The sequence below is a fragment of the Mesoplodon densirostris genome, chromosome 17, assembly GCF_025265405.1.
Source record: "Mesoplodon densirostris isolate mMesDen1 chromosome 17, mMesDen1 primary haplotype, whole genome shotgun sequence".
In the NCBI taxonomy this organism is placed as follows: domain Eukaryota; kingdom Metazoa; phylum Chordata; class Mammalia; order Artiodactyla; family Ziphiidae; genus Mesoplodon; species Mesoplodon densirostris.
The window spans coordinates 60067164-60094545 of record NC_082677.1 but is presented as its reverse complement, the minus strand read 5'-3'; the positions used below and the strand labels follow the sequence as shown (position 1 = coordinate 60094545).

At 41.5% G+C, this 27382-nt stretch overlaps 1 protein-coding gene across 1 annotated transcript in view; it reads right to left on the bottom strand.

The window, feature by feature from the left end:
• GPC5 (glypican 5) overlaps positions 1 to 26761 on the bottom strand; it is a 1328413-nt gene extending 1301652 nt beyond the window's left edge. Inside the window, exon 1 of the mRNA XM_060080202.1 lies at positions 26596 to 26761. Coding sequence (XP_059936185.1) covers positions 26596 to 26761 — 166 coding nt within the window. The remainder of the gene's footprint in view (positions 1 to 26595) is intronic.
• Between the last annotated feature and the right edge of the window lie 621 nt (positions 26762 to 27382).

Sequence of the window (27382 nt, the reverse complement as noted above, 5' to 3'; positions counted from 1 at the left end):
TATTTCTTCCTGATTCAGTCTTGGCAGGTTGTGCATTTCTAAGAATTTGTCCATTTCTTCCAGGTTGTCCATTTTATTGGCATAGAGTTGCTTGTAGTAATCTCTCATGATCTTTTGTATTTCTGCAGTGTCAGTTGTTACTTGTCCTTTTTCATTTCTAATTCTGTTGATTTGAGTCTTCTCCCTTTTTTTCTTGATGAGTCTGGCTAATGGTTTATCAATTTTGTTTATCTTCTCAAAGAACCGGCTTTTAGTTTTATTGATCTTTGCTATCGTTTCCTTCATTTCTTTTTCATTTATTTCTGATCTGTAGATCACATTCTTAAACGTGGCCCAAGAAGGCCCCAAGTTGGACCACTTCTTCCTTCCCTCCTGCTCCAGCCTCATCTCAAGTAACATCAGCCATTGTACTCTTCCCTTCACACACCAGCCTTCTTTTATTTCCTCATATTCACCAAGTGCCCTCTTTCCACAGAGCCATTCTGCATGCTCTTCCCTCTGTCTTAGACAGTCTTGCGGCAAACACACATCTTCCCCGACTTCATTCCCATCTATTTTTCTTTAGGTCTTAATTCAGTCTTCCCACAGGAACTTTCCTTAACCCCACTGACAGCTCCAGTCCCTACTTTATGCCTTTGGAGTGCCCCTCATTTCTCTTCATTGCACTTATCATCATAAGAAAGCAAAGCCAAATGGACCCCCAACAGATACTATACAGTAACAAGATATATTTTTAAAATATTTCAAAGCCTGGGCTTCCCTGGTGGCGCAGTGGTTGAGAGTCCGCCTGCCGATGCAGGGGACACGGGTTCGTGCCCCGATCCCGGAAGATCCCACGTGCCGCGGAGCGGCTGGGCCCGCGAGCCATGGCCGCGGAGCCTGTGTGTCCGGAGCCTGTGCTCCGCAACGGGAGAGGCCACAGCAGTGAGAGGCCCGCGTACAGCAAAAAAAAAAAAAAAAAAATATTTCAAAGCCTGGCTTCAAAGAACATGGCATAACTGAGGATGCTTATGAAACAACAAGAGTACGCAACCCAAGCTCAGGAGCAGCAGCCGTGTTTCTGAACAGTAAAACCAAACTCTGCTAGAATGAAAGTGCTAAAAAGAAAATGAAATTAAAAATAAAACAGCAGGCTCCTTGCTGAAGGGGCCCTCAACCAGGCTTTTCTTAATTGCCTACCCAGAAGCAGCAGTACTGGTTACTACATTTTCCTTTCTGTTCCCCCACTTAAGAAACTGTTAACAGCCATCTACCTGCTTGTGTACTTTTGTTAATATGTTAAAACAGGAACATTGGGAGGCATTCTGGAAAGATGGTGGCGGTGCCAGCATAGTTTACACGATCTCCAAATCCCCACATGGACCAGATAGAACAACTTGAAATCAAATCCAAAAAATACAACAAAACTAGGTGACATAATATCCCCACAACCTTCAAAATATATGTGGAGTGGGTAAAAAACAGCAACAGCCACAGATCTTCACAGTATCAGAGTCTGGGCAGGAGAGAGAAAAATGAAGCAGGGGGATAATGTCTGAAGGACCTAAGGACAGATGAAGCCCCAAAGAGCCAACCGGAATTCACAAGAAAGCACAGTGGACCAATTTGTGAACAGCAGCTGAAATGGAGAGTTTTGCCCTCTCGATCACTGGATGTGTGCAAAGGAGTCAAGATGAAAATGAATGAATTAGCAGGAGCAATCCAGACCCTTATGAACTCTCCAAAGAGATCCAGCAGGCTCCTTTCCAAGGAAGAACCCCACACAGAAGAGAAACATCTGGAAGCGGGATTAAAATTCAACAGAAGAAGGAGTTAAGAGACATACACAGAGAAGGTCCAGACCAAAGTGGGAAGGGAAATAAATCCAGGAAATTTCAGAAAACAAGCAGCCATACTTTTAAACACTATACAAAACCAACAGAAAAAGAAACTCTGTAAAATCACAAAAACTATTCTGAAGTCCATTTCAACCTAAATTTCCAAGGAAAAAAACTAACTTCATGCGAACTGAACATCAAAAAAATATTGAGGTCAAATCTCACACAGAGTTATTACAATAAAAAAGGGAATAAGGAACAGAATAACATCCCTACAGACAAAGAAATCATGCCAGAGAGACATGCCCTCCCCCCCCAAAAAATAAAAAATTCAGCCATGCTATTTCAAAACAAGCTAAAAGATGACATAAAACATGAAAGAACAGCACAAATCAGAATTTTAAAAATTCAGATATGAGGTGACAGTACTCAGGAAAGAATTAAAGATGAAAGAAAAACATTCTGAAGAGAAGACTAAACTAGAAGAAACACAGGAGCCAATCACACAAAGGTAATACCTTAAGAGAAGCAGAGGGTGGAAAATAAGGAATTGTGAAAAATCAAAAAGTATGAAAGGATTTGAAAGACAGTGACAAAAGAAATATTGTTTATTATGTAAACCCCTGAAGAAGAAAACAGGACAAATACTAAAACCTGTATTTTATTCTATGCTGAAACTGTTGTGAGGGTGAAATGGGATAAAACAAATAAGTAATTATAGACTATTCAAATTCTCTTCTCTAATTCTATCCTGTATCCTTGAAAATCAGGATTTTTTTAGTGAAGAAGAAAAGAGATACAGACATAATAAAGAAGAGGTTAAGTAAAACTCTGCAAACTAGATAGCTAGTGGGAAGAAGCCGCATGGCACAGCGAGATCAGCTCGGTGCTCTGTGACCACCTACAAGGGTGGGATAGGGAGGGTGGGAGGGAGACGCAAGAGGGAGGGGATATGGGGATATATGTGTACGTATAGCTGATTCACTTTGTTATACAGCAGAAACTAACACACCATTGTAAAGCAATTATACTCCAATAAAAATGTTTTTATAAAAAAAGACCATAAAGATATCAAAAAAACCCAAAAAACTCTGCAAACTTGACTTAAAGTAGCAATATGAAAGCACGAAGAAATTTACCTTTAAAAAAATATATTTCCTAGTTTCACTGAAAAGGCCTAGGAACAATGAATAACTGAGTGGCAAACGGTCCCCCTTGTGCCCAGATTATAATCTTGAAATACCAATACTCTCAAAAAGAAGTCAGTGCTTCTCTAAGAAACACCTCCCTCTAGGTCTGGGGCAGGAAAGAGATAAGATGACAGACTAGCTAAACATCTTGTCCACCAGATAGCCAAGAAGCTAGGGTCAAATAACCCTAGTTATTTGCTAATAGACTTGCTAGTAGATAGCAAATAACTACCAGGGTCATATAAAAATGGACTCGAATCATATTAGTCTGCCAGGGCTGCCATAACAGAATACCACAGACTGGTGGCTTACACAACAGAAATTTATTTTATCACAGTTCTGGAGGGTGGAAGTCCAAAACCAAGGTGCTGGCAGGTTTGGTTTCTTTTGAGGCCTCTCAAATCCTTGGCTTAAAGATGGCACCTTCTCTATGTGTCCTCAGGTGGCCTGCTCTTTGTACATGTGCTCTCCCCATGTCTTTCTTCTTATATGGACACTGGTAATGTTGGATTAGGACCCAACCTTATGACCTCATTCAACCTTAATTACCTCCCATCTCCTAAGTCATATTAGGGGCTAGGGTTTCAACTTAGGAATTTGGGGAACACAATTTAGCCCATAACAGAAGCCATCTTCAACTATCATACTAAGTGAAGTAAGTCAGAAAGAGAAAGACAAATACCATATGATATCACTTATATGTAGAATCTAAAATATGATACAAATGAACCTATCTATGAAACAGAAACAGAATCATGGACATAAAGGACAGATTGGTGGTTGCCAAGGGGGGAGGGGGTTGGGGGAGGGATGGAGTGGGAGGCTGGGGTCAGCAGATGTAAGCTTTTATATATAGAATGGATAAACAACAAGGTCCTACTGTACTGCACAGAGAACTATATTCGATATCCTATGATAAACCATAATGGATAAGAATATTTTTAAAAGATTATATATATATATATATATATATATATATATATGTAACTGAATCACTTTTCTGTACAGCAGAAATTAACACAACATTGTAAATCAACTGTACTTCAATTAAAAAATACTAAAACTGAAAAAAAAGTCAACTTCAAAACGTTTTTGCTGGCCAAACATGGGACAATTTAAGCATCCCTAATAATAATTGCAATGGATTACAACCAATCAAATAAGCTTAAATCCAAGGGTTTTCTGTATCCATGCTTTCTCTTACAAAAAAAAAAAAAAGGCAACTTTTAAAATAGTACCACTGGTTGATAATATACATTCTCTTTTTATTTCAAATATTTACCTCTCTCCTAGCCAACTTGCGGGATTTTTATGTTTGTAACACATATCAACTTTGTTGATGGCTGACATAGGAAAGGGCCTTGGTGTCAAGACATTGACATCAAGATATACTTTAGGTTCCCCAGAATGGATGCTACATGTCATAAAATACCAAATTCTCACCAGATGAAAATAGGGCCTTGGAATTCAGAGTAGTAAGGTGATACCGGTAAAATTTTCTTTCTGTCTTTTCTGAGAGTGTCTTCTTGCCATACATTCTGAAACTGATAATCTGTGAAATGTTATCAGGGTGAAAGGGTTTTGACTGAGTCAAATGTACTCCTTCACCCAGGTGGAATAAAAAATACTTAAGTCTATGTATCTAGCAATAAGCATGACAATGGCATTGGATCTCCAGAGAGCTGAGTAGCAACTGTTCCCTCTCCTGGAATTTCCTTTGAAGCTTTACCTCTTCCTCACTCACATACATGTTATTTAGATGAAATTGATACACACAAAAGGATGAAAACACAGCATTCTATCCTGTCAGCACAATGATTGATTCAGAAATAGACAGCCAGTCACAAGAAAGAAATGCAGAGATATTTGCTGAGGCCTCCAGGAAAACAAATCTTTCTCTTTTCTGCTGGACATGAATTTAATTATACAAGAATGCAAGTTTTGTAGATGCCGTAGTCATTTTCCAGCTCAGAGTAAAGCCTGGATCTATCACAGATTCTTCAGTTACCTACCTTATCAAGAAATCTAGCCAATACAACACTAATAATATTTCCCAGGATTATGGCAGGCCAAATCATTCCACTCTCTTTTATGGTTTATTCCAGAACATCAAAAGGATGTGATACTAAATGCAGTGTCTGATAACACTCTTTTAGTGGCCATTCCAATCTTCTGCTCTAAAATGAAATAAAATGTGTTATGTCCAAGAAATAACAAGAAGGATTCCACTTGCAACATGGCAGTGCTAGCCACAGAAAGCCACCATTAACTGGGCAAAATACAACAATCAATGACCTGAAAGCTCTAGAGAGAGAACAAAAGAAGAAAGATTCTGGACAGGTGTCAATATTTGGAGGAAATGGGAAAGCATGAGGTTAATTTCTCATCTCTGTGGCATTTGGCCTAAAACCTGTTTAACAGTTTTAAAGCTCATTCCTTTCTAAGTTCTGCCAACCCTGACCTGAAGGGCTGCCTAACAGTTCCTGATACCACCCTGCATCTTGGTGCTTTCCTGAACATTTGCTTTGTGTAGTTAATTGATTCCATTTAATTTGCTTCTCTCCCAAGACTACAAGCTCCGATAGGATAACGACCACCTTTGCCTTGTTTCCCAATGTATTGTATGTAACTAGCACAGTGCCTGGAACAAAAGATCTTCAGGAAAGTATTAGTCTCCTTCCCTTTTTCCTTACTTGCACATAAATATTTTGCAAGCCTAAGAAAGCACTTTCATGGCTTAAAATTAATGAGATAGTTTTTCATATAGATCCAGGATAAGCATATTGCTGAGGACATTAAAAACTGGTTCAATAAACTTTTTTTTTTTTTTTTTTCCGGTACACGGGCCTCTCACTGTTGTGGCCTCTCCCGTTGCGGAGCACAGGCTCTGGACGCGCAGGCTCAGCAGCCACGGCTCACACGCCCAGCCGCTCCGTGGCATGTGGGATCTTCCCGGACGGGGGCACGAACCCGTGTCCCCTGCATCGGCAGGCGGACTCTCAACCACTGCACCACCAGGGAAGCCCCAATAAACATTTTGAAATAGTATTTATGATGTTCATATTTACATTTTTAAGAATATTCCTCAATAATGTACCACTGTAATTTAAAGATTCATCTTTTTTCTTTTCTGGAATACAAGTACTGTCCTCTAAAAGTATATACTGATGTTATTCATTGAAATAAAAAAATTTTTTTTCATAAGAGTATTAAGTGTTTCAGCTATTAAGGGTTTTTTATGGTTCTGGATTCAATAAAAAAATGATAATAAAATTCAATTAAAAATTCAATAAATAAAATAAGTAGTGCTTTGTGGCTGCCTGGAGGGGTGGGATAGGGAGGGTGGGAGGGAGGGAGACGCAGGAGGGAGGGGATGTGGGAACAGATGTATATGTATGACTGATTCACTTTGTTGTAAAGCAGAGACTAATAAAAAAAAAGAAAAAAAATAAGTAACATTTGCTAATCTACAAATTTAAACAAATAGGGTCAACATAATACCCACTGGTAGAACAGTAATGCTGTCCCTCGCATATAAATGGCATCATTGATCCTTCAATGGATAATGTATTCAGTTGTTTTCCTAGTCATGGTTGATGAATGTTCACACAACATCACATATTTAAATCCTTACTTTTATAACCCATAACAAAGCAATTCTCATATGAAAGTACGTCCTGAAGCAGGGCAAAGGTCTGCTAACTAGAATGCTTTCTCAAACTTGAAGTCATGAATTTGGAGTCGACACTCTGACATGTTAACCAACTCAGGAGAAAAAGCTGAAATACATATTCAGACATATATCTGTTAAGAACCAGCAACAGTTGGGCTTCCCTGGTGGCGCAGTGGTTGAGAGTCCGCCTGCCGATGCAGGGGACACGGGTTCGTACCCCCAGTCTGGGAAGATCCCACATGCCGCGGAGCGGCTGGGCCCGTGAGCCATGGCCGCTGAGCCTGCGCGTCCGGAGCCTCCGCAACGGGAGAGGCCACAACAGTGAGAGGCCCGCATACCGCAAAAAAAAAAAAAAAATCCTAGCAAGTACCTGGTGTATAGCAGGCTGTCAAAAATGGTATTTGCTTTTCTCTTCTCATATAGCTATGATAACTAAACATCCCATTTAAATGACAAATAAACATCTCATTTTTAAATTAACAATCTATTTAGATGCCTGCCCTTGAGTCAGCTGAGATACCCTATTTCTACCTGCAGGCTCCATCCCACTCCAGATTCTAGTATTAAGTGAATCTTAGTCAAGGGTTCAATTAAGTACACAAAATTCATTCTACATTGGTTCAACGTATTTAGTACCTTTGCTTGTCCTGACATACTTTCATACCTGAATTCCAGTAACTAAATTATACTCCTACTGTTTATTCCATTTCCAAAAATGGGGTCAAATTGTTTTCCCCAACTCATACCAGATTGCCAGCCTCTGTACTGGGCCCAGTATCACCCAAAAACTTGGGTTATCAGTCATGACTGTGATATCCAGAGCAGGGGTAACTGAATTCCAGGCTGTGTCTAAAAAACACTAGATTCTGGCAGTCTTCACCCACCCCACTTTACTATCTAATCCTGCCACCAACTCCACCAAAAGAAGTCATTCTTGTCCCAAGAAAATCCAGCAATGTCATGATGAAATAGAATTGCAGGTCCCCAGGATCCTGTAAGTCTGCAGAAATCTATCCCTAAGTAAAACGAATCAACTGCTATGAGTTCCCATCCTGCTTCTATTACAGTGCAAGAGATTATATTTCTTATTACCTCCATAAATTTAATATCAGATTTATGATTTAGAATCATTATTTGCAAACATCACACAAAACTGAGGTCAGAAATCTTCTTCATTTACAACATAATTATAATGACTCATTTCTTTTTCCTATCACCAGCCATTTTATTCCAAGTATGTATTATGACTGATTATTTTATTTCTAATTGTTTACTTGACTTAGAAACTGAAGAAGGAATTGTACGCATACAGTAGCCTTTTTAAGCCCCTGTGTATCTGAGAATGCCTACTATCTTAAATACAGCTTCCTTCCAAAATCTGTATCTTCCAGCTTCCAGTATTGTAGAGAAGTCCAACATCAACCTGCCTATTTGTCCTTTTAGTAACCTCTCTTCTTCTGACTATAAGTTTAAATGACTTTTTAAAGTACTAATGGTTCAAAAATTTTACCATACTATAAATCATTTCAATAATAAAAATGGCCTCAAAAACAATAATATAAATGCTTAATAAATGGCCAAGTTAAGACTTGAAACCTGCAGCAAGGCTCCAAAACCCATGCACTTAAATATTAGACCATAATGCTTCAAGTCTCTGACTCTGTAATATTTCTTCTATTATTTCTGAGACTGCCTTTCCTATGCTTTTCTCTCTCACTCTGAAATATTTATCAGTTGTTGGATCTTTCAACTGTATCTTGCACTCCTCTCATCTTTTTTGTTCATAGTTTACATTACTTTAACCTTTTCTTCATAATTCAGGAGGAACTTCTAAACTTATCTTCTAATTCAGTCATTCAGGTTCTATTTAGCCTATTTTTCATGGGCTTCACTGCATTCTTTAAGAAAATCATGAATTTGACCTTCAAGAATCCTTTTCTATTCTCAGATTATTTTCCAAGAGGTACAGTTTTGTCTTATGAATGCAACATGAAACATGAATGAGAAATTAGGAGGTATTCTTTTTTATTAAACATCTCTCAGACTGAAATTCTGGATCTTTTACAAGTCCAGTTGGTTTTCCATTTTTACATGTACCTTATAGAAGTTATCTGTTTTATGATGTATTTGGAGTTGCAATTAAGTTTGTCAAATTTTTAGATTTCTGTTGTTGAATTTCAGACCCAGAAAGGAATGTTAATAAATGTTTTCAGTCATGCTTCTTTACCAGCTGGGAGAGGAGTCCAAGTGGGATAGGGAAGGATCAGCATCAGGAAGACACTGTAGAAAGGGAGTTTCAAGGCTCTGCCCAATTTTCTATACTATTTTTTAGGGTCTCCAGGGTGATGCTTCCTTCTTCAGCTGGAGCCCCTGCCTTTGTTGGGATCAACATTAGCAGTGGTCCTGCTTCGCTTGGCATGCCAGTCTCGTTAGGGTGCACATATACTCTGTGAGTTCCAACATGGGGAGCACTCTAGGAAACAGCAGTGTAATCAATACTTTTCCTCTCATCCGCTGTCTCACGGCCCACCTCCCTGGTGGTCCCTACAGTTCTGAGCCAAAAGGTGTTAGTGAGGCTGCATTAGGGTGACATTTATGATTTCTGGAGCAACTTTTCTTCCACGAGCTACAGCAGACTGCAAGCTTATTGGTCCCTCCCTCATTCTTACCTTCATGAACTTTATCATGGAGAAATTTGTCAAATATTTTGGTATTTGGGTGATATTCCACTGTGGTTTCCATAAAATGATACATGTTTTCCCTATTTTATTGATTAATGACTTTTATCATAATGTGGAGGATGGGGGGGAAAAGCTAGAGTTAAAAGGCTAACATTCTGAATTCCACCTTAAAAGGGCTAACATTCTGAATTCCACCTTTAAAAGGCTAACATTCTGAATTCCACCTTAAAAAGGCTAACATTCTGAATTCCACCTTAAAAAGGCTAACATTCTGAATTCCACCTTAAAAAGGCTAACATTCTGAATTCTACCTTAAAAAGGCTAACATTCTAAATTCCACCTTAAAAAGTTATCGCCTTCTTTTTTTTTTTTTTTTTTTTTGCCTCTCACTGTTGTGGCCTCTCCCATTGCAGAGCACAGGCTCCGAACGCGCAGGCTCAGAGGCCATGGCTCACGGGCCCAGCCGCTCCGCGGCATGTGGAATCTTCCCGGACCGGGGCATGAACCCGTGTCCCCTGCATCGGCAGGCGGACTCTCAACCACTGCGCCACCAGGGAAGCCCTTATCTCCTTCTTAATGTGCTGTTTTGTTTTGTTTTATTTTGTTTATTAGAATGGAACTTCCTGAAGAGGTATGCCTCACAATACGTAACTGTAAAAATGGACCATCACATCCCAAAATAACTGTTAGCAGTTCTTTATGACATTTAGACAAGTTTCTACCTCAGAATACACAAGTAAATAAGCTAGCAGATCCTTTGAACAGAAGCTAAGAGAAAAGGGTGGATGATTCTAAAATCCTTGAAAGTGTTTACTTGTTCACCCTCTGGATGACTGTGGGAGGTGATATTGATTTATAATGACGGGTAGAAATGTGCTTATGATAGGATCACAATGATGCCTGATAGAGTGAGACCTTGAGTTGCATTCCAAGATCTACTCTTGCATTTTCTCCATTTTAAGACACTAAAAGATGCCTCATACATTTATTTATACATTATTTTAAGGAGGAGGAACTATTTTATTAAATGCACACATTAAGAAGTTATTTCACAACACTTCAAAAGGTAAACACAAAAAAATAATAGAAAGGAGGAAATAGTAGGAATAAATAGGTAATTATGCTGCTGGCACTGGGGGAAGGCAAATAAAAGAGAAAAAGAATAAACAGCTTGACATGCAAAAAGCCAAGTCTCTTGATTTCTCAACTTTAAGAAATAGAGGTACAGGGGAGGTGGGTTATTCCATGAGGATTACAGCTATGTTCTCATCAAATATAAGATGGTCACCTACCTTTGATTATTGAAAATGGTTACGTTACTATTTCCCTGATAAAATGAAATTTTAGGGCATATAATGTAGAAAATTTTTTTAAATTACAAAGGAAACCCACAAATCTGAAAGTCCACTAGCCTAGAAAGTGGGATTAAAAAGAAAAAGAGTTGGATTATCAAACCCCACTCACAGAAGCAGTGACTCACAGAATCACAAACTTTACTAACTGTTCTAGGGATGCAGGGAATTGTGAGACCCAGGTAAAGCCAGGAGGAGTCTCCCTCCTTGTCACATTAACATAAACCCAGGCCCAAAGTTAACACAAAAGGTTACTAAGCAGTTACTCAAACAAGAAGAGCTATTTGGTCACAAACTATCTCCATTTTATACTCTGAGAATTATATAACTGACAGTGACATTTTCCTATGGCCCATGACACATAAATTCATAAATAAGTCTGAGGGCTGTTTACCATAAGCAGCCTAGACAGGCTTGGTATACTCTGCTAAAAGCATTCCACAGGTCATCGTCATCAGGAGGATCTATCAGCATCTTTAAAATTTTGACCTGATCATTTCTTCTCTTCTAACCACATACTTAATTTCAACCTCACACCATACTGTCAGGCATCATGATATTTCTCACTACAAGGAAAGAGTCTCCTCTGCACTGTCTCTTCCTGGCCAGGAAGACAACTGTCCAAATATTCCACATGTGTCTTCTCTATCAGTTAAAGATATCTCGTCTACCAGCTTAAATTGCTTATATCATCACATAATCTATTCTAAAAGGACCCATGGAAAACGTCTTGTTCCTTACTTGTTCTTCCTAATAACTGCTCTGAATATGTAACTAATTGCATTATGCTTTGAGTGGCTAATAGGAAACTCAGAGCCCAAATTTTCAGCCCAGCTCTCAAGTGCTCTGCTTAAAATGTACGCTATTTCGGGCTTCCCTGGTGGCGCAGTGGTTGGGAGTCCGCCTGCCAATGCAGGGGACGCGGGTTCGTGCCCCGGTCCGGGAAGATCCCACATGCCGCGGAGCGGCTGGGCCCGTGAGCCATGGCTGCTGAGACTGCGCGTCCGGAGCCTGTGCTCCGCAACGTGAGAGGCCCGCGTACTGCAAAAAACAAACAAACAAAAAAAATGCACGCTATTTCAAGTCTTAATCTTAAACCTGATTTCCTACTCTTATTTTATTATTTTTCCTACTCTTACTTTTCATATCATTTCTATACTTAGATTCATGTTGCTTTTCCCACTATTATTTTCAGATTATATAAACCTCTGCACATTGATTTAAACTAGTATTAGAAGAGCTAGGATACAAACACATATGTAGAGATCTATGGCTAATTGAAATCACTTAAGACACTGAATGGCTTGACTCCTTCTGGCTCATATTATTAGCTCCTCTAGAAGTTTCATAACTCACCTACAAATAGATAGGAGGGAGCTACAGCATGAGACTTTATTAATTATGCAGTGAGAAGCATATGTCATTTGAATAGCCATACACAACATGCAATGTAATTAAGGTTACTCAAACAGCCATGAATTCAAGGTCAGTATGTTCCTCTTGCTTTCGGGACTGATTTCAGCCGGATGTACAATTTTTAAAGTACATGGGAAGCACCTTAATAGACTGCTGTTGCAAGATAAGCAGAAGAAATCAAAATCCTATTGATTCTACCTCTTAAATATTTTTAAGTTTACTTCTTTCCACCTGCGCTACCAACACTCTAATCTTAAACCTAGAAAAGAAGTTTTAAATGGATACGCTACCGACAAGAAAAGTCTTTTAAAAACGCAAATCTGATCATGGCACTTATGCTAAAAGATTTTCCGTGACTTTCGATTGCTCTTGAGATAGAGTCCAAAATCCTTAACGCAGCCAAAAAGGCCTTAGGTAATGATAGTTGTCTCTCAGTCACCACTTCTGCACTCATTTCATCACTTTCTTAAGCTGTAGACATGTTCATAAAGAATGTACTTTGCAAAACGCTCATACACAAAAGAACGACCAATTATACTCTAGTTCTTTCTCTTCTTCTCTGCAGAATTCAGCTTCTCGAAAGGGTGGTCTGAATTGACTGTTTCCACCTCATTCTCATGCCAGCCCTGACGTCTCAAGCGTGACCCAACCACTCCTTGGTGAATGCACACGCCCAGGTAACTGGTGGACTCTGCGCTGTCAAATCCAAGGGACACATATCCATTTCTAACCACTCTTGACCTCTTTGTGGAATCTGACAATACTTGCTCCCCAGTTCTCAAAACCCTTCCCTTTCTTTGATTTCTAGAACATCACTGGGTTATCTGCTTTCTCCTAGTCCTTAATTATTTGTGTTGATACAGGTTCTGTCTCTCAGTTCTGTTCCTGAATGAACTCCTACTCCCAGGAATTCACCCACACACTTAATGATCTCCATGTCTTTATGTACATCCCTCTCTCAAGTGATATTTGGACCCATACTTGCAACTATCTATTGTACATTATCACCAAGATATACCAGAGTAACCTCCATACTGACACGCCCCATGTTGTACCTTCTTCCCTGCAGACTGTCTTCTACGCTACTTCAAAAACTGGGCATCCTACTAGACCCATCCTTCCACTTAAATCCCCTAAAAATCCCACCTTCTAAGTCTCTCCATCTGCTCCATCCACTTTTTCAAGAAGAGCTTCCCTAATTGGTATTAAGTAAAAATGTCCCATGAGAATAAATAAAAAGTGAGTGAGGAAAAAATCACTCTTTCTCTATGCAAATACATTTTTTTCTTAATAATCAAATAAATAGACTCTCTCAAGTGTAATACTTCCCAGAGCTTTAATACTGATACGTACTGCGGCTCTTGAAGAAACATATTCAGGATGCAGTGTTGCTCGCGAGCTAGTGAGACCCTCCTGCTAAGAACACTAATGAAACATCCCACAGAAATAATATGCAGCAGATCATAGGCTGGGTTTTGCTGGTTATTCTTTTTGAGGTCAATTTAACCAGCATTCTTAAAATGGCATCTTAAAGGCTGATAAATATGTAAGCTCCTGAGTTGTGGGTGCAAGTGGGCAGCCTTACAGCATAAATGGGCTCTTAGCCTCCCTTCTCAGGGGAGTATTCAAAAGATGCTGAGTCTTCCTTCCACCTGTGTTAAATTGCAGAGTAATTTCCTGCTCCTTATTTTGATTAATAAATCAAATGAATTCATCAAATATTGATTAAACACCTGTCCTGTTCAAGACACTGTGATAGTTATTAAGGACAGAATGCAGTTTTGTCCCCCCAGGGCTCAACCTAGGGGGAGATACATTTGTAAAGAATTTAATTAATGTGACAAAGTGCTATGAAAGAAGTATGTACCAGGTTCTACGGAAGCACAAGGGAAAAAATGGTTTCCTCTTCTTGGAGAGACAAGAGAGGGTGTCAGAGGAGATTTTGAGCTTTCTCTTGAATAATTTTTTAACTAGATGCTTTATAGTATCCTCACCAAAAAAAAAAAAAAAGGTAGAAAATATTCCTGTTTAATAAATGAGAAAGTGAGTTTATTATGGTTAAATTTGTCTAAGTTCACAAAACTAATAAGTAGAAAAACAAATTTGAATTCTGATTGGTCAGACAAGATTAGAGGCAGAAAAGCAGGGGGTGGGGGGGAATGATATTCCACAGAGAGTTGACAAAAGGCGAGATGTATGAAAAGGTATGGTTCATTGGGGAAACCAAAAGCATTGAGCTATGGTTGAAATGGAACACCAGGTCTATGTATGGTGTGCGCGGGGTGGGGGTGGGGGTGTTTGCTGGGGATTGTGAAGGGTCTGGGAGTTTTTCCTACTTGCAAGTTAACAAGCTAGCATGTGACTTGTGAAAACAATTAAATAAAAACCAGTTAGAGTCAGGAGGCCAGAAAAAGGAGTTCTTATGCCCTGACTGCCTCTCTTGTCTCTCCAAGAAAAGGAAATCTGGACTAAGCTGAATTGCAAGCCATAGTTGAAGATTTTCCCAAAGTAACCAAAGATCCTCACAGATTTGCTGAGGAATTTAATGGAGTCATTCAAGCTTATCAACCTGGTTTCTCTGACTTATAATAGCTAGTCCATATGCCTGCTGGTGAAGGCCAGGGCCAGCATTGGATGGAAACCACCAATTAGCAAAGTCCTGCAAGATTTCTAGAATTACAATCAGGAAAAAAGCCCCCTAACTTATTATATGATCAGGCTCAGGCAATCACTAGGCAACCTCAGGGAGCAATTCCTAGGGCTTTTCCAAAGCCTGTTTGACTAGAACAAGAGTCAGCCTTGAACACAGAAATCTGATGAACCTGTTCATTAAGATTATGATTGACTTCATATTGTTGTTAAAGAAAATTCTGGTCTTCCTTCAGATGTTGATTCCACCTGGATAGTTTTTAACTCTATGTTTATTAATGGACTGAACCAAGACCTTTCCCTCCTAGTGAAAAGGATCAGGATGGAATGGGAAACTGTGTCCACTCCAGGTTCAGTTAATCTGGCACACCAGCTCTCTCACACTCCAGATGAGTCGCCTATAAGGAAGACCATCAAACTTCTTCATCTTCAACTCCAATAAATGAAGGCTCCTAAATGAAACCCAAACCCTCCTAGTTTCTGCTATTATTTGCAAAGAGCCAGGACATTGGGAAAGAGACTGTTACAAACGTAAGCACTTTAAGCACATGCAGCCCTCTAACCAGCCTCTCCAACATCCTCCCAGTTCTCAATGACGGGCTCTGAGTAACTACAGGGGCTCCTCCCAAGCCTCCCTCTCAATCAGCTTGGGGAAACATTTCTCCAGATTGGGGGTCAGTCTCCTCCATTCCTGACTGACACCGGAGCCAAACTTTCAGTGCCCAACCCCACTAACATAAAACAGTCCCTGCCCCAGAATACTGAAACAGTTCCAATAGTGGGGATCCCTAATGACCCTCAAGAGGTTCCTGTCTCTTACCCTATTCCTTTTTGCTTAGGCCCTTTAAGAGATATCCATCCTTTTCTCCTTAGTTCTCTCACCCCTAACCATTTACTAGTCTGAGACCCCTTTGAGAAGTATCATGCCGCAGTTTCTTCCTCAAAAAAAGAGGGAATAATTCTAGAATTGGAAAATAGTCATCAGAGTAACTGACCAGATGAATTAAAAGACCCTTTGACATGTTTTATTTGTTCTGTCTCTGACAGAACAAATAAAAGCAGATTCTGAAAATACGGATCATTTGTCCCCACTGAGTCAGCTACCACCTTTCTTATGGGGCAAAACCACTAACTGATGATGTACTAGCCCCTTTTTAAAGTGAGAAAACCTAAGGGCCGATGGTACAGATTTGTCCAGGACCTCAGAGCAATAAACAACCTTGTTATCCCTTGATTCTCCTTGTTCCTAACCCTCTTATGTTACTGACATCCACGCCTACCAGAAGCAAATTCTTTACCGTAGCAGATTTACGCAGTGCATTCTTTAGCATACCAGTTGCTGAAGCTAGCCAATACCTTTTTGCCTTCACTTGGAAAGAAAAACAATTCACCAGGGCAGTAATGCCTCAGAGTTTTACTGAGAGTCTTTCTTATTTCTCACAAATCTTGAAGGCTGACCTGGATGATATAAAGTTCCCTAGAGGTTTTACTTTGTTACAATATGTAGATGATTTGCTTCTTTGCCCTCCTTCTCAAGCATCCTCATAAGAAGACAACATCCACTTGTAAAGCTTGTATACTTAAAGGGACATAAGGTCACCAAAGAAAAATTGCAGTTTGCCCAAACCCAGGTTCAATATTTAGGGCATCGGATATCAGAACAAGGACTACACCTAAATCCAGATATATTTCTAGGTGTCCTAAGTTTCCCAAAACCCAAACTAAGCGCCAGTAAATGAAGGCTCAGGATAGTTGGTTATTACTGAAACTGATTCCAAATTTCTCTCTTATGACCAAACTTCTGTATGTTTTACTGAACAATAACAATCCCGACCCAATTTTATGGGAAGGGCCAGATGACAAAGCCTTCAAGGCCTTAAAGGAGAGTTTGTTGAACACACCTATCCTCGGGCATCCCACTTATCAGATTCCCTTTTTCCTGTTATATATACGAAAAGAAAGGGGATGCACTTTGGTACTCATCCAAAAACACAGGGATCACCATTGACCCACAGGGTATCATAGCCAGCAATTGGACTCTGTGACACAGGGATATCCCCTTGCCTTACATCCATTACAGAGACTTCCCTGTTAGTTAAGGCCACCAAGAAAATCACTGTGGGATCCCCTTTAATCATCTGTGTACCTCATGCAGTAGAAGCTCTCCTGAATTCTCATCACACTCAACATTTCCAAACTGGCCTCCTCATCTCTTATGAAATCCCTTTGTTAACTGCCCCTCACATAACTCTTTTACACATAACTCAACCCTACCACTCTTCTCCCCTCTGTCATCAGCAAAGTCCCTTGCAACTGCTTAGTGCTGCTGGACCACCTCCTGACTCCTTGTGATGATCTGCAGGATATTTCTTTGGGTAACGCTGACTTCTCATAGTTCACTGATGATTCTTACTTAAAAAGTAACAATGGCAGGGCTTCCCTGGTGGCCCAGTGGTTGAGAGTCCGCCTGCCGATGCAGGGGACACGGGTTCGTGCCCCAGTCTGGGAAAATCCCTCATGCCGCGGAGCGGCTGGGCCCGTGAGCCATGGCCGCTGAGCCTGCACGTCCGGAGCCTGTGCTCCGCAATGGTAGGGGCCGCGGTGGTGAGAAGCCCGCGTGCCGCAAAAAAAAAAAAAAAAAAAAAAAAAGTTAATATTTATACTGATAGTAGATAAGCTTTCAATGTAGCTCATGATTCTGGAATGTTGTGGAAGCAACATGGCTTCCCTACTTCCAGCAGAAATAAAATTTAAAATGGCCCCTATGTTCAGAAATTATTAGATGCCATACTTTTACCTGACTCTTGGGACGCTAAGGGAAATCGCCTTGCTGATATTTCCTCAAGGAATGGTGCCCTCAAAGGGACCAACAGTAGCCAAACCCCTGTCATGGTCCAACAGGATATTTCCCCAAATTATAATTAGAAAAACTGACTAGAGGATCCCAACAATTGGCCTCAGGGGGGAAAAAAAACAGATTGAAAAATCAACAACTGTTGCTTTTATTAAAAAAAAACAAAGCTCTGGTTTGAACCAAATAACAACCCAGTCTTACTGAAGACTCTAAAATTCTCACCCCTCACCACTGTACGTGCATTAAACCATTCGTCTACTAACAAAATGATAGCCTTCATGAATCAACTTTGGTGGGGAAACATTAATAAGGCCACAAAAACTGCTTACCTCACTTGTCCCACTTGTTTAAAGTACAACCCATGGAAGCCTGTTAGTACTGCTCCTAGACATTTTGAACTGGCTAATGGACCATTCGAGGTCTGGCAAATGGATTTCATACAACTCCCGCCAACCAATGGATATAAATATGTTTCAGTCATGGTCTGTATGTTCTTACACTAGACTGAAGCTATTCCTTGTAGATAGGTTACTACCTCTTCTGTGGCTAAAGTCCTTTTGGAAAAGATTATCCCTCCCTGGAGAACCCCTCTTGAACTTCACAGTGATCCAGGAACCTGTTTTCCTGGTCAGGCACTTCAGCAAGTCTCAGTTGTGTGGTTGGTTTTATACTTTCACTGTGCTTGCCACTCTCAATTCTCTGGTTTAGTCGAATGCACTAACAGCATTATAAGACTTAACTGGCAAAATTTGTAGAGGCACTCCAAATACCTTGGCCAAAAGTATTGCCATTGGGCTTCCCTGGTGGCGCAGTGGTTGAGAGTCCACCTGCCGATGCAGGGGACACGGGTTCGTGCCCAGGTCGAGGAAGATCCCACATGCCGCGGAGCGGCTGGGCCCGTGAGCCATGGCCGCTGAGCCTGCGCGTCCGGAGCCTGTGCTCCGCAACGGGAGAGGCCACAGCAGTGAGGGGCCCGCGTACTGCAAAAAAAAAAAGACAGGACCTCATGATGGCAATAGTATGCAATGCGCTTTATTTGGGTGCCACTTTGACAGGTTGCACGAGAGGGGATGTCCCTCACAGCAGGAGACCTGCCAAGACACTGGTGTGGGACCACCACCCAGAAGGGGAAGAAAACAAGGGAAATCCCAGGAGAGAGGGGTATTGGAGAGGGGGCCCCCATGTCTAGGTGATATTGCTTAGCAGCCAGATGGGAAGTCTCTGAGTCAAAGAGCTCCAAAGGGCAGCAGTAACTTGGGGTCTTTTACTGCACCAGAGTTCATTTTATCTATATGGCTAGCAGATAAGTTCAGCTTTGTGGGGTTTGCAAAGCAGGCAGGCTCTAAACGACTAAAAATATGTTTACTTGAGCTATATTTAAAGCAATTGGAACTGTAAAGATTTGAGTTTGGCACCGGTGGACTTTGGGCTAATGGTCCCAACCGGCTGTGAAGAAGTAAAAGACATAGGGGCCAATTTTTAACTCATTTTTATAACACCATAAAACATTAAAAAATATCATTGTATCAACAGAATCTTGGGTGTTCAATACCTGTGGACTGACTTCTAAAGTCTAACTTAAGAATCAGAGAGGTTCAAAAGGTGAAATAAGAGGCTCCTTGAAGCTTTACTAAAGTATTCAACAAACATTTCAACTCCTATTTTGTGTCAGCCGCTGTTCTGGGCACCAGATATTCTACAGTGAACAAGGTACACAGCTGGACAGGCTACAGAATTTGCAGGGCCCAATGCAAAAAGGAAGCACAGGACCCTTTTTCAAACTTCAAGATGGTAACAGCAGGACATTAAACCAAGCACAGGGCCCTTCTGGGTGTGGGACCCTGTGTGACTGTGTACGTTTCATATCCATGAAACCAGTCTCGGTAGACATGTCCTCTATCCTCAACATGCACACAATCTAGTGGTGAAAAATCAACAGTAAAAAGAAAAGAAATATGGCACCATGAAAAGTGCCATGAAAGAAACAGAGTTCAGTGAACCTTGAGAAAGGCTTCCCTGAGGAGCTGACATTTAAGCTGAGACCTGAGGCTTGCAAGCCAGCCAGCTATATAATGTGTGTATGTGAAGGACCCATAGGGTGGACATTTATGCTCCAACGATTTTGGATGATTTTGCCTCTCCTGGGTCATTTGGCAATGTCTAGAGACATCTGTTATCAGAACTGGGCGGGGGGGGGGGGGGGTGGGGAGGCATTGTCTGGCATCCAGGGGGCTAAAGGTCAGGGAAGCTTCTAAACACCTTACAATACACAGGACAGCACTCGCCATCCCTGCCAACAACAAAGGATTATCCAGCCCCACAGGTCAGTGGTGCTGACACTGAAAAACCCTGAAGCGTAATGAATGTAGATAAGGTGACTGCAAAGCTGTGAGTGGGGTGAGAGTTTGGCACATTTGCCTTTCATGTCCTTAGCCATGTGACTTTATGGTAGCAAATATTAGAAACCTATATTTCCAACAACAGTAGAGAATCAATTAATGGTACAGTGATTCAGTAGAATCTTAGTCACTAAAAAAAAATACATATTTAGAAGGATGTTTATGATTGGAAAAGGCATGTTACAAAGAAAGAAAAAGTGATTCTACATTCTTTCAAAAAATATTTATGTGCTGAGCAGAGGATTCATGAGGGTGTTGAAAAGATAATTCAAAGGGTTATTGGTAGTTATTTCTGGATGGTAAAATTATTTATGCTTTCTTTGTACTTTTCAGTATTTTAAATTTTCAAGAGAAATGTAGACTCTCATAAAATCATGAAAGTACAAAATCTCATTTTCTTTCTGAAAAAGTGTATTATACATTCAACTTACATGGCAGCCATATGTGAACCTGATAAGGCTAATCAAAAACTGTGAGGGCTTCCCTGGTGGCGCAGTGGTTGAGAGTTCGCCTGCCGATGCAGGGGACGCGGGTTCGTGCCCCGGTCCGGGAAGATCCCACACGCCGTGGAGCAGCTGGGCTCGTGAGCCATGGCCGCTGAACCTGCGCGTCCGGAGCCTGTGCTCCACAACGGGAGAGGCCACAACAGTGAGAGGCCCGCGTACCGCAAAAAAAAAAAAAAAAAAAAATGTGATATTTGTTGTGATTCACAGAAGAATGACTAATCATTTTAGGATGATTTTAGCAGTATCACTTGGTAAAATTTGAAATTTCTAAAGCTGAAAAGTAGAAGAATTGAGGGCACAATTGGTGGTATCTTGTCTTCTAAAGGTCAGGCTTTTGTAAAAGAAAGGTAGATATGGAAAATGGCTACTCTCTATTAAAATGAATCGTTCATGTTAGTTACCGGAGTAGATAGGGTACCACGTTCACAATCTATTTCAACAAAGTATATGAATGAAGTCTCTCATGACTCCATTTTAACAAAATGAATTTGTGGTTTCTTGAACAGTTATATCAAGAGGCCATTGATTTATAAGTCATGTCTGTTTACAAGTAGTACCTGGTTGTTGAAATGTTACTCTTGGCCTTATACCAATTAATGATAAAAGAAATGTTATAGACCAGCAAGGTGTTCTTATCAGACAAGCCAAATTCCATATTCTAGAAAGTCCCAGCAAGCTGGAAACATGGTTGGGGGAAGTATAAAATAATTATAAAGTGCTATTCTTAAGTTTCCTAAATTGCACCCCTCCTTAAAGCCGATTATACAAATACAGGATGTTGGACACTTGGCAAAAAGGAACTTAAATTTGGGGATGGAGAGAGGACAGGGACACACACAACATTTACATTTGTTAGTAAACTGACCATGAGGGAATAGGATGTGATTTGTACAATTCAGGCCCTGATGGAGAGTCATACTCTATGGCCCAAAAGTAGAAAATCATACTCTCTTCCCCATTATGAAGCTTCACTAAAAGCCTGGCTAAAAATGAAACACATCATTTTCTTAGACATCGAAGCACACGGCAGATTTTCCAGAGGAGAAAGTGACAAGTTTCCCTGACACTGGAACTAAGGCTTGATGTTTACAACTCAACGGAGACAACATGCTCAGAATAAGAAAACAATGATGAGGCAAAGCCACTTGAGACCTGTGATGCAGCAGGATAGCCACGAGGACTCTCTACAACCACAAAAGTAACTAAACATCCCCGTCTTTTGATCAGCAAGAGTGACTACTGCTTCTTCATTAAAGAAAACTCCCCCCATCTTAATCTTCCTGACACCTAAGTAAGTTATGAAGATGCTCAATTCCTGAATTGCCCTGCTTCCTTAAACCCTTGGAATCACCCAGCACAAAGCCAAATCCTATAAAAAGCCCCTTTCAACGGCCTCTAACAAGGCACCCACAGTTCCTGAGCTGTGCGATCTCCCTTGCTGCAGAAAGTCAGACCTAGTTTGTTTGACTATCATCCTGTTTCTGGTGGTTCCTGGCTGGTGGACTTCAACCCAAGACAAGCCTGTTATTACTAATCTGCCCAACATCAGCCTGTGGGTCCCTTTTATGGTTTTGGATCACCATAACCATGCTGCCCAAGCAGCAAAAAGGGTTAGTTCATGAGAAACAAGAGTCCCAAATTGAGATTACTGTCAATAGTGACTATGGCCACCAGCCATCTAATGATGTGACTCCCTAAGCCATCTCCTACACACTCCTTCACCTCCCTGAATATAGACAGCAGGACGGTGATGGAACCAGTGGCTATGGGTGCTGCAGGTAGCAGTGGTGCAGTGCAGCTTGGTTTCTTTCTTAGAGTTCCCCTTAGTCCACAAAAAAACAGAATATTCACCATAACCTAAGAAATACCATTTCAGATAGGTTTCTTTCTTATAGTTTCCATTAGTTCACAAAAAGAAACAAAACATTCACCATAATCTAAACCATTTCAGATTTTCCATTAGCTCATGAAAAGAAACAAAATGTTCACCATGACCTAATAAGTATCATTTTAGATAGAAACCTATTTCCCAATTTTAAAAACAATCATCTGTGACTTTTAAAAAACTAGTTATTATAAAACACATTCTGATTTATAGAGATCCAAAACTAAAATTTCACCCTTAAAGGTCAAGTTCAGTTACAATCAAGACACTAAAATAAAAAACTGTGGGCTTCCCTGGTGGCGCAGTGGTTGAGAGTCCGCCTGCCGATGCAGGGGACACGGGTTCGTGCCCCGGTCTGGGAAGATCCCACATGCCGCGGAGCGGCTAGGCCCGTGAGCCATGGCTACTGAACCTGAGCGTCCAGAGCCTGTGCTCCGCAACGGGAGAGGCCACAACAGTGAGAAGCCCACGTACAGAAAAAAAAAAAATTAAATTAAAAAATAAATAAATAAATAAAAAATAAAAAACTGTAATAACAGCAATGCATTTTTTGAGCACTTACTATGTATCTAGATTTGTGCTATTTTACATACATGTATTATTGCATTTCATCTACGCAACATGCCTTTGAGAACTAACATCCCCATTTTACAGATGAGAAAATGGAGGTTCAAAGAGGACAACTGATTAACCTCGGTCACAGAGCTACAGGTGCCAGGACCAGGTTTTGAACCCAAATGTCTATAATTCCAAACTCCAAGGTCACCAAGTAGATTGTTTCTCTTGGGTATCAGTATAAAACAACACTGCCCTTGAAGCCAATATAAGACTGGATTATAATGAAAGCAGTTTAAAAAAAAAAAAAAGAACTATAGGGCACTACTTAAAGTGTCCTGTAGTATTAGAATTTAACTTTGCCACATCAAGTTTATTTTTATTATACCATTTTCAGCCAAAGCTACCAAGAAAAAGTTATCTTTCACACGCTACTCTCTGTATCAAGCAACATCCACACTTTAAAAACTAGTTGGTATATAAAATCTGAAGGTAGCCTTGGATTTTTATAAGCTTCTCCTTTCTGAATTAAATTCTTTTTTTAAAAAAAAGGAAATAATGCATGTGTGAACAATGCCTGTGTGAAGAGAATTTCAATGGGAAAGCATTATCCCTTCTCCCCAATAAAAAAAATAAAAATAAAAGGACCTTTTAAAAGACATTTTCACTAACAGTTCTTTTCTGGATGAAATAAACAAGAGCAAAGGGCACCTTGACTACTACCTAGGAAATAAAATCAGAACACAGGGAAATCTGTAATTCTAATCACATTTACACCTTCTCTCCTTTTTTACATTTCTCATCCAAACATCCTTAGGAGCTCAATAGGCTTAAAAGAATTGGAGCAGGGTAGAGAACAAAGGTGAGGGGAATCTGAGAAACAGCTTAAATGGCTGTTCTCACCATTTTAGTAATTTCGAATTGGGTAACATAGTTTTCAGAAGATGTAAAAGTCACAAATATAGAATGAAACTGTAAAAAGTTATTCTACCTGCTTATATTTTAAAAGTGGTATTTTGGCCAGGCATCTCAGGAATTAACTGCTTGTGGACAAGAAATGCAAGAAAGCACTAAAAAAATTAACTTTCAAGGAAAACAAATACCAAATTTAAATGTATTAGCTTTAGTCAATGAAAGCCTATGTGCTAAATACATACACCTGCTAAAAAGAATATTAATATTTGTATTCTTATGTGAGAATGACTACTTAGATATTAACTATGTTCTCTCTTGAGACTGAGGATAATTTTAGAAAATAAGATTCAACTACTATACTCAATCAAGCTAAATATTATAGATCACATATAAATACAAAAATAAAGAAAAGCATTTATGAACCATGTGGTATGTGTGGTTTACTCAAATGGGAAATGAAAGTTTTTTTAGTGGAAGGAAAAGAGACGTCTATGTTAAAAAAAAAAACAGTTTAATATTCATTTAATTATTCAAATAAAAAATGACCAACAATAGAGGAATGATAAAAATTCAGAATTATATCAAATTCAGATGTGAGTGCCTGTCCAAAGAAACAGTTTAATATTCATTTAATTATTCAAATAAAAAATGACCAACAATAGAGAAACAATAAAAATTCAGAATTATATCAAATTCAGATGTAAGTGCCTGTTATTGGGTGATTCTGATTCACAATAATACTTTCACGTGACTTTTTCTTAATGCAAATATCAAAAGAATTCAGCACTTGTTTTCACCAGCACCACTGACGTCCCTAAGAGTGCAGCCCTGCACAGCCCCTTGAGGAGGTGCTGCTAGGAGTCCCCCATCGCCCTTAAGCCACAGATAAAGAAAGGTACCAGCAATGGGGAAACAATCCAGAATGCCTTAGAAAAGAAGGTGCCTGCCATCCTGGCTCTTTTTTGTGTGTCATGTATATCAAACACAAATAAGTACAACCATTTCCTTCTCTGTAGGACAGAGTTTCAGTTTCAGTAAAATGTTATGCCAGTGACTGATACGCTGCAAAGTTCCTCTTCAAAAGAGATGAAACACACACAAGGTTCTAGAAATGTAATACCTTCTAGTCACTGTATTACATTTAGCAGGTACCAGATATACTGAGATATGAGATGGGTGGTGAAATCAAGGCCTTACTGTCAACATTTACTGAACGTATCAGCCAAAATTATGGGATCTGGGGGGCAAAATCTATGGTTCAGGTGAGGATTTCACAGCTCAATGCCCTCACCAAGTCCCCTGCCCCAACACACACACTCATTTTAGTTGCATTAGCTACTGACAAGTGAGGGTTTGGGTTTTTTTTTTTTTTTAATGAAATGAATGCACCGAAATAAGAACAGGTTTACAAGGGGGTGGCATCGTTTGAGAACAGAACTGCCCTCAGCTGAGAATATCCAACTATGTTGTTTCAAGTAGTATAGAAAAAGTGCCTAGTACCAAATAGGTATTCAAATAAATATGTGTGTTTGTTTATAAGACTAGTCTTGTAAACTAAAATGGTTTCGGTGGGCTCAGATGGCCAGATTTTCCTTGTGGGATGACTCCAGAACTGAGTTGACAACCAGCAAAGAAATCAAGCGGAAGAGCTACAGCTCCATAGTGCTAAGAGCAAGCCCCCTCACCATACAAACTCAGAGGATGGATTTTAGACCCAAGCATCCTCCACAAGTTCTTCGTCCAACCAATAAGCTCACAGCATTTGTCAATGTGTTGGCCTCGTAATTAGGTGCATTGCTCCAGTAAGATCGATCTTAGCTCCAGACACCTGCTGTCCCCTTTGACAACTAAGACCTATTCTTCCAGACCGAATGTAAACTGGAAATCCCGCCCGCAGAAGGAAATTTGCGCGGAGGGGCCACGGAGCACAGGGTAAAGGTGCAGGCACACGCGCTTACGAGAAGCAGAATCGACGCTGGCCACACTTACTGTATTCTTTCCCTTTCAATCTCTGGAAGATCTCATCCATGTCAAGTGGCTCCCCCATGCATTCTGTTTGATCGCCTGTTGCCGGCACATCTTTCAGGCGTTGCATCTACCCAGTGGTTCCGAGAGACACGCTGGGTAGTTTAGGTTCCTGCAAGGAGGGCTTGATGCCCGGGCGCGGAGGGGCAGCTGAGGGTCACACCAGGGAGGGCGAGTCTTAATGACAGAGGAGACCGGCCGCCCTAGTCAGTGCCCCATTCTCCAGCAAAGGAGGATAAGGCAGCTTTGTGTTTTTACTATCAAACTTACAGCGACCAACCCAACTCCGTCCACCGTACGAGAAAGCAGCCAACCGAAGCCCCCCGGCGGGGAACTAGGGAAGTTCCCACGCGGAACAGAAACGCGGTCAGGCCGCGCTGTCCCCCGCTGGCAGGTTTACCTGCCCCTTCCAGCGCATCCGCCGAGACTAAGGGAGCCTGGCGGGAAGCAAACGCCCAGACCCCGGCTCAGCCGCAGGCGGAGTCAGGGAGTCCCCGGAGCTGCGCTCGGGATGTTCACGCCGCGCTTCCCCAGAGGCCTCCCCAGGATTCACCTTGCGCGCCCCGAGGGCCTCAAAGGTCATCTTCCCACGAAGAGCCATTCTGACAACCTGGGGAGCGCAGGGCCGGCGCTCCGGACGCCTCAGCCCGCGCCCAGACGCACAGCTCCGCGCCTTACCTGCCCGCAGCGAATCCTGCAGCCCCTTGACAGGTCCCACCAGGCGCCACTGGAAAAGTTTCCGAACTTCTTCGCAGCTCTGCAAGCCCTCGCTTCGGGTAGACCCAACGAGAGCCAGAAGGAGGAGACAGCGACAAACCACGCGCCAGGTCTGTGTGTCCATCATCGGTGTCCTGGTCACTCCTTCCCCCGCCGTGGACCCCACTCTCCCCGCGCGCCTTGCGCTGCAGGCGCTGGAAAAGGTTCGGCGGTCGAGGTTCCCAAGAGGTACGTTCTATCGGTGAGCTAGGACGCCGGCTTCACCTGCGGGCACTTGGCTTTCTCCGGAGGTGCCCCAAGACTGAGACACCGGAGTTCTCGGGCAGAGCGCCGCCAGGTCTCCCTCTCCAGCGGGGCGAGATGGCGCCGCGCGAGCAAGGAAACGTCTGGAGTCGCACGGAGACCGCGAGTATCTGGCTCGGGCCACCGCCGCGGTCGCCGGGGGCTCGGCTGGAAGCGGCAGACCTGGGACGCGCCGCCAGTCGAGCTCCGCGGACAGGCCCCGCCCCCGCCCCGTGGTCAGGCCACGCCCCCCGCGTGCCGACCGGGGCCTCACAGGTGGAGCCTGTCAAAGGTGGTACACGCTGGAGAGACAGCAGAGCGGCGCTGCGTGCAGCCAGGAAACAGCTAAAACGGAACCCGACCTCGCTCTCCCGATCCATTCCGAGGAACTGCAGTCTGATGAAAAGAAGAGCGAATGTACGAAGAGGCTTAGAGAAGACAAGAGCTGAGAAACACCAGCTGGGAA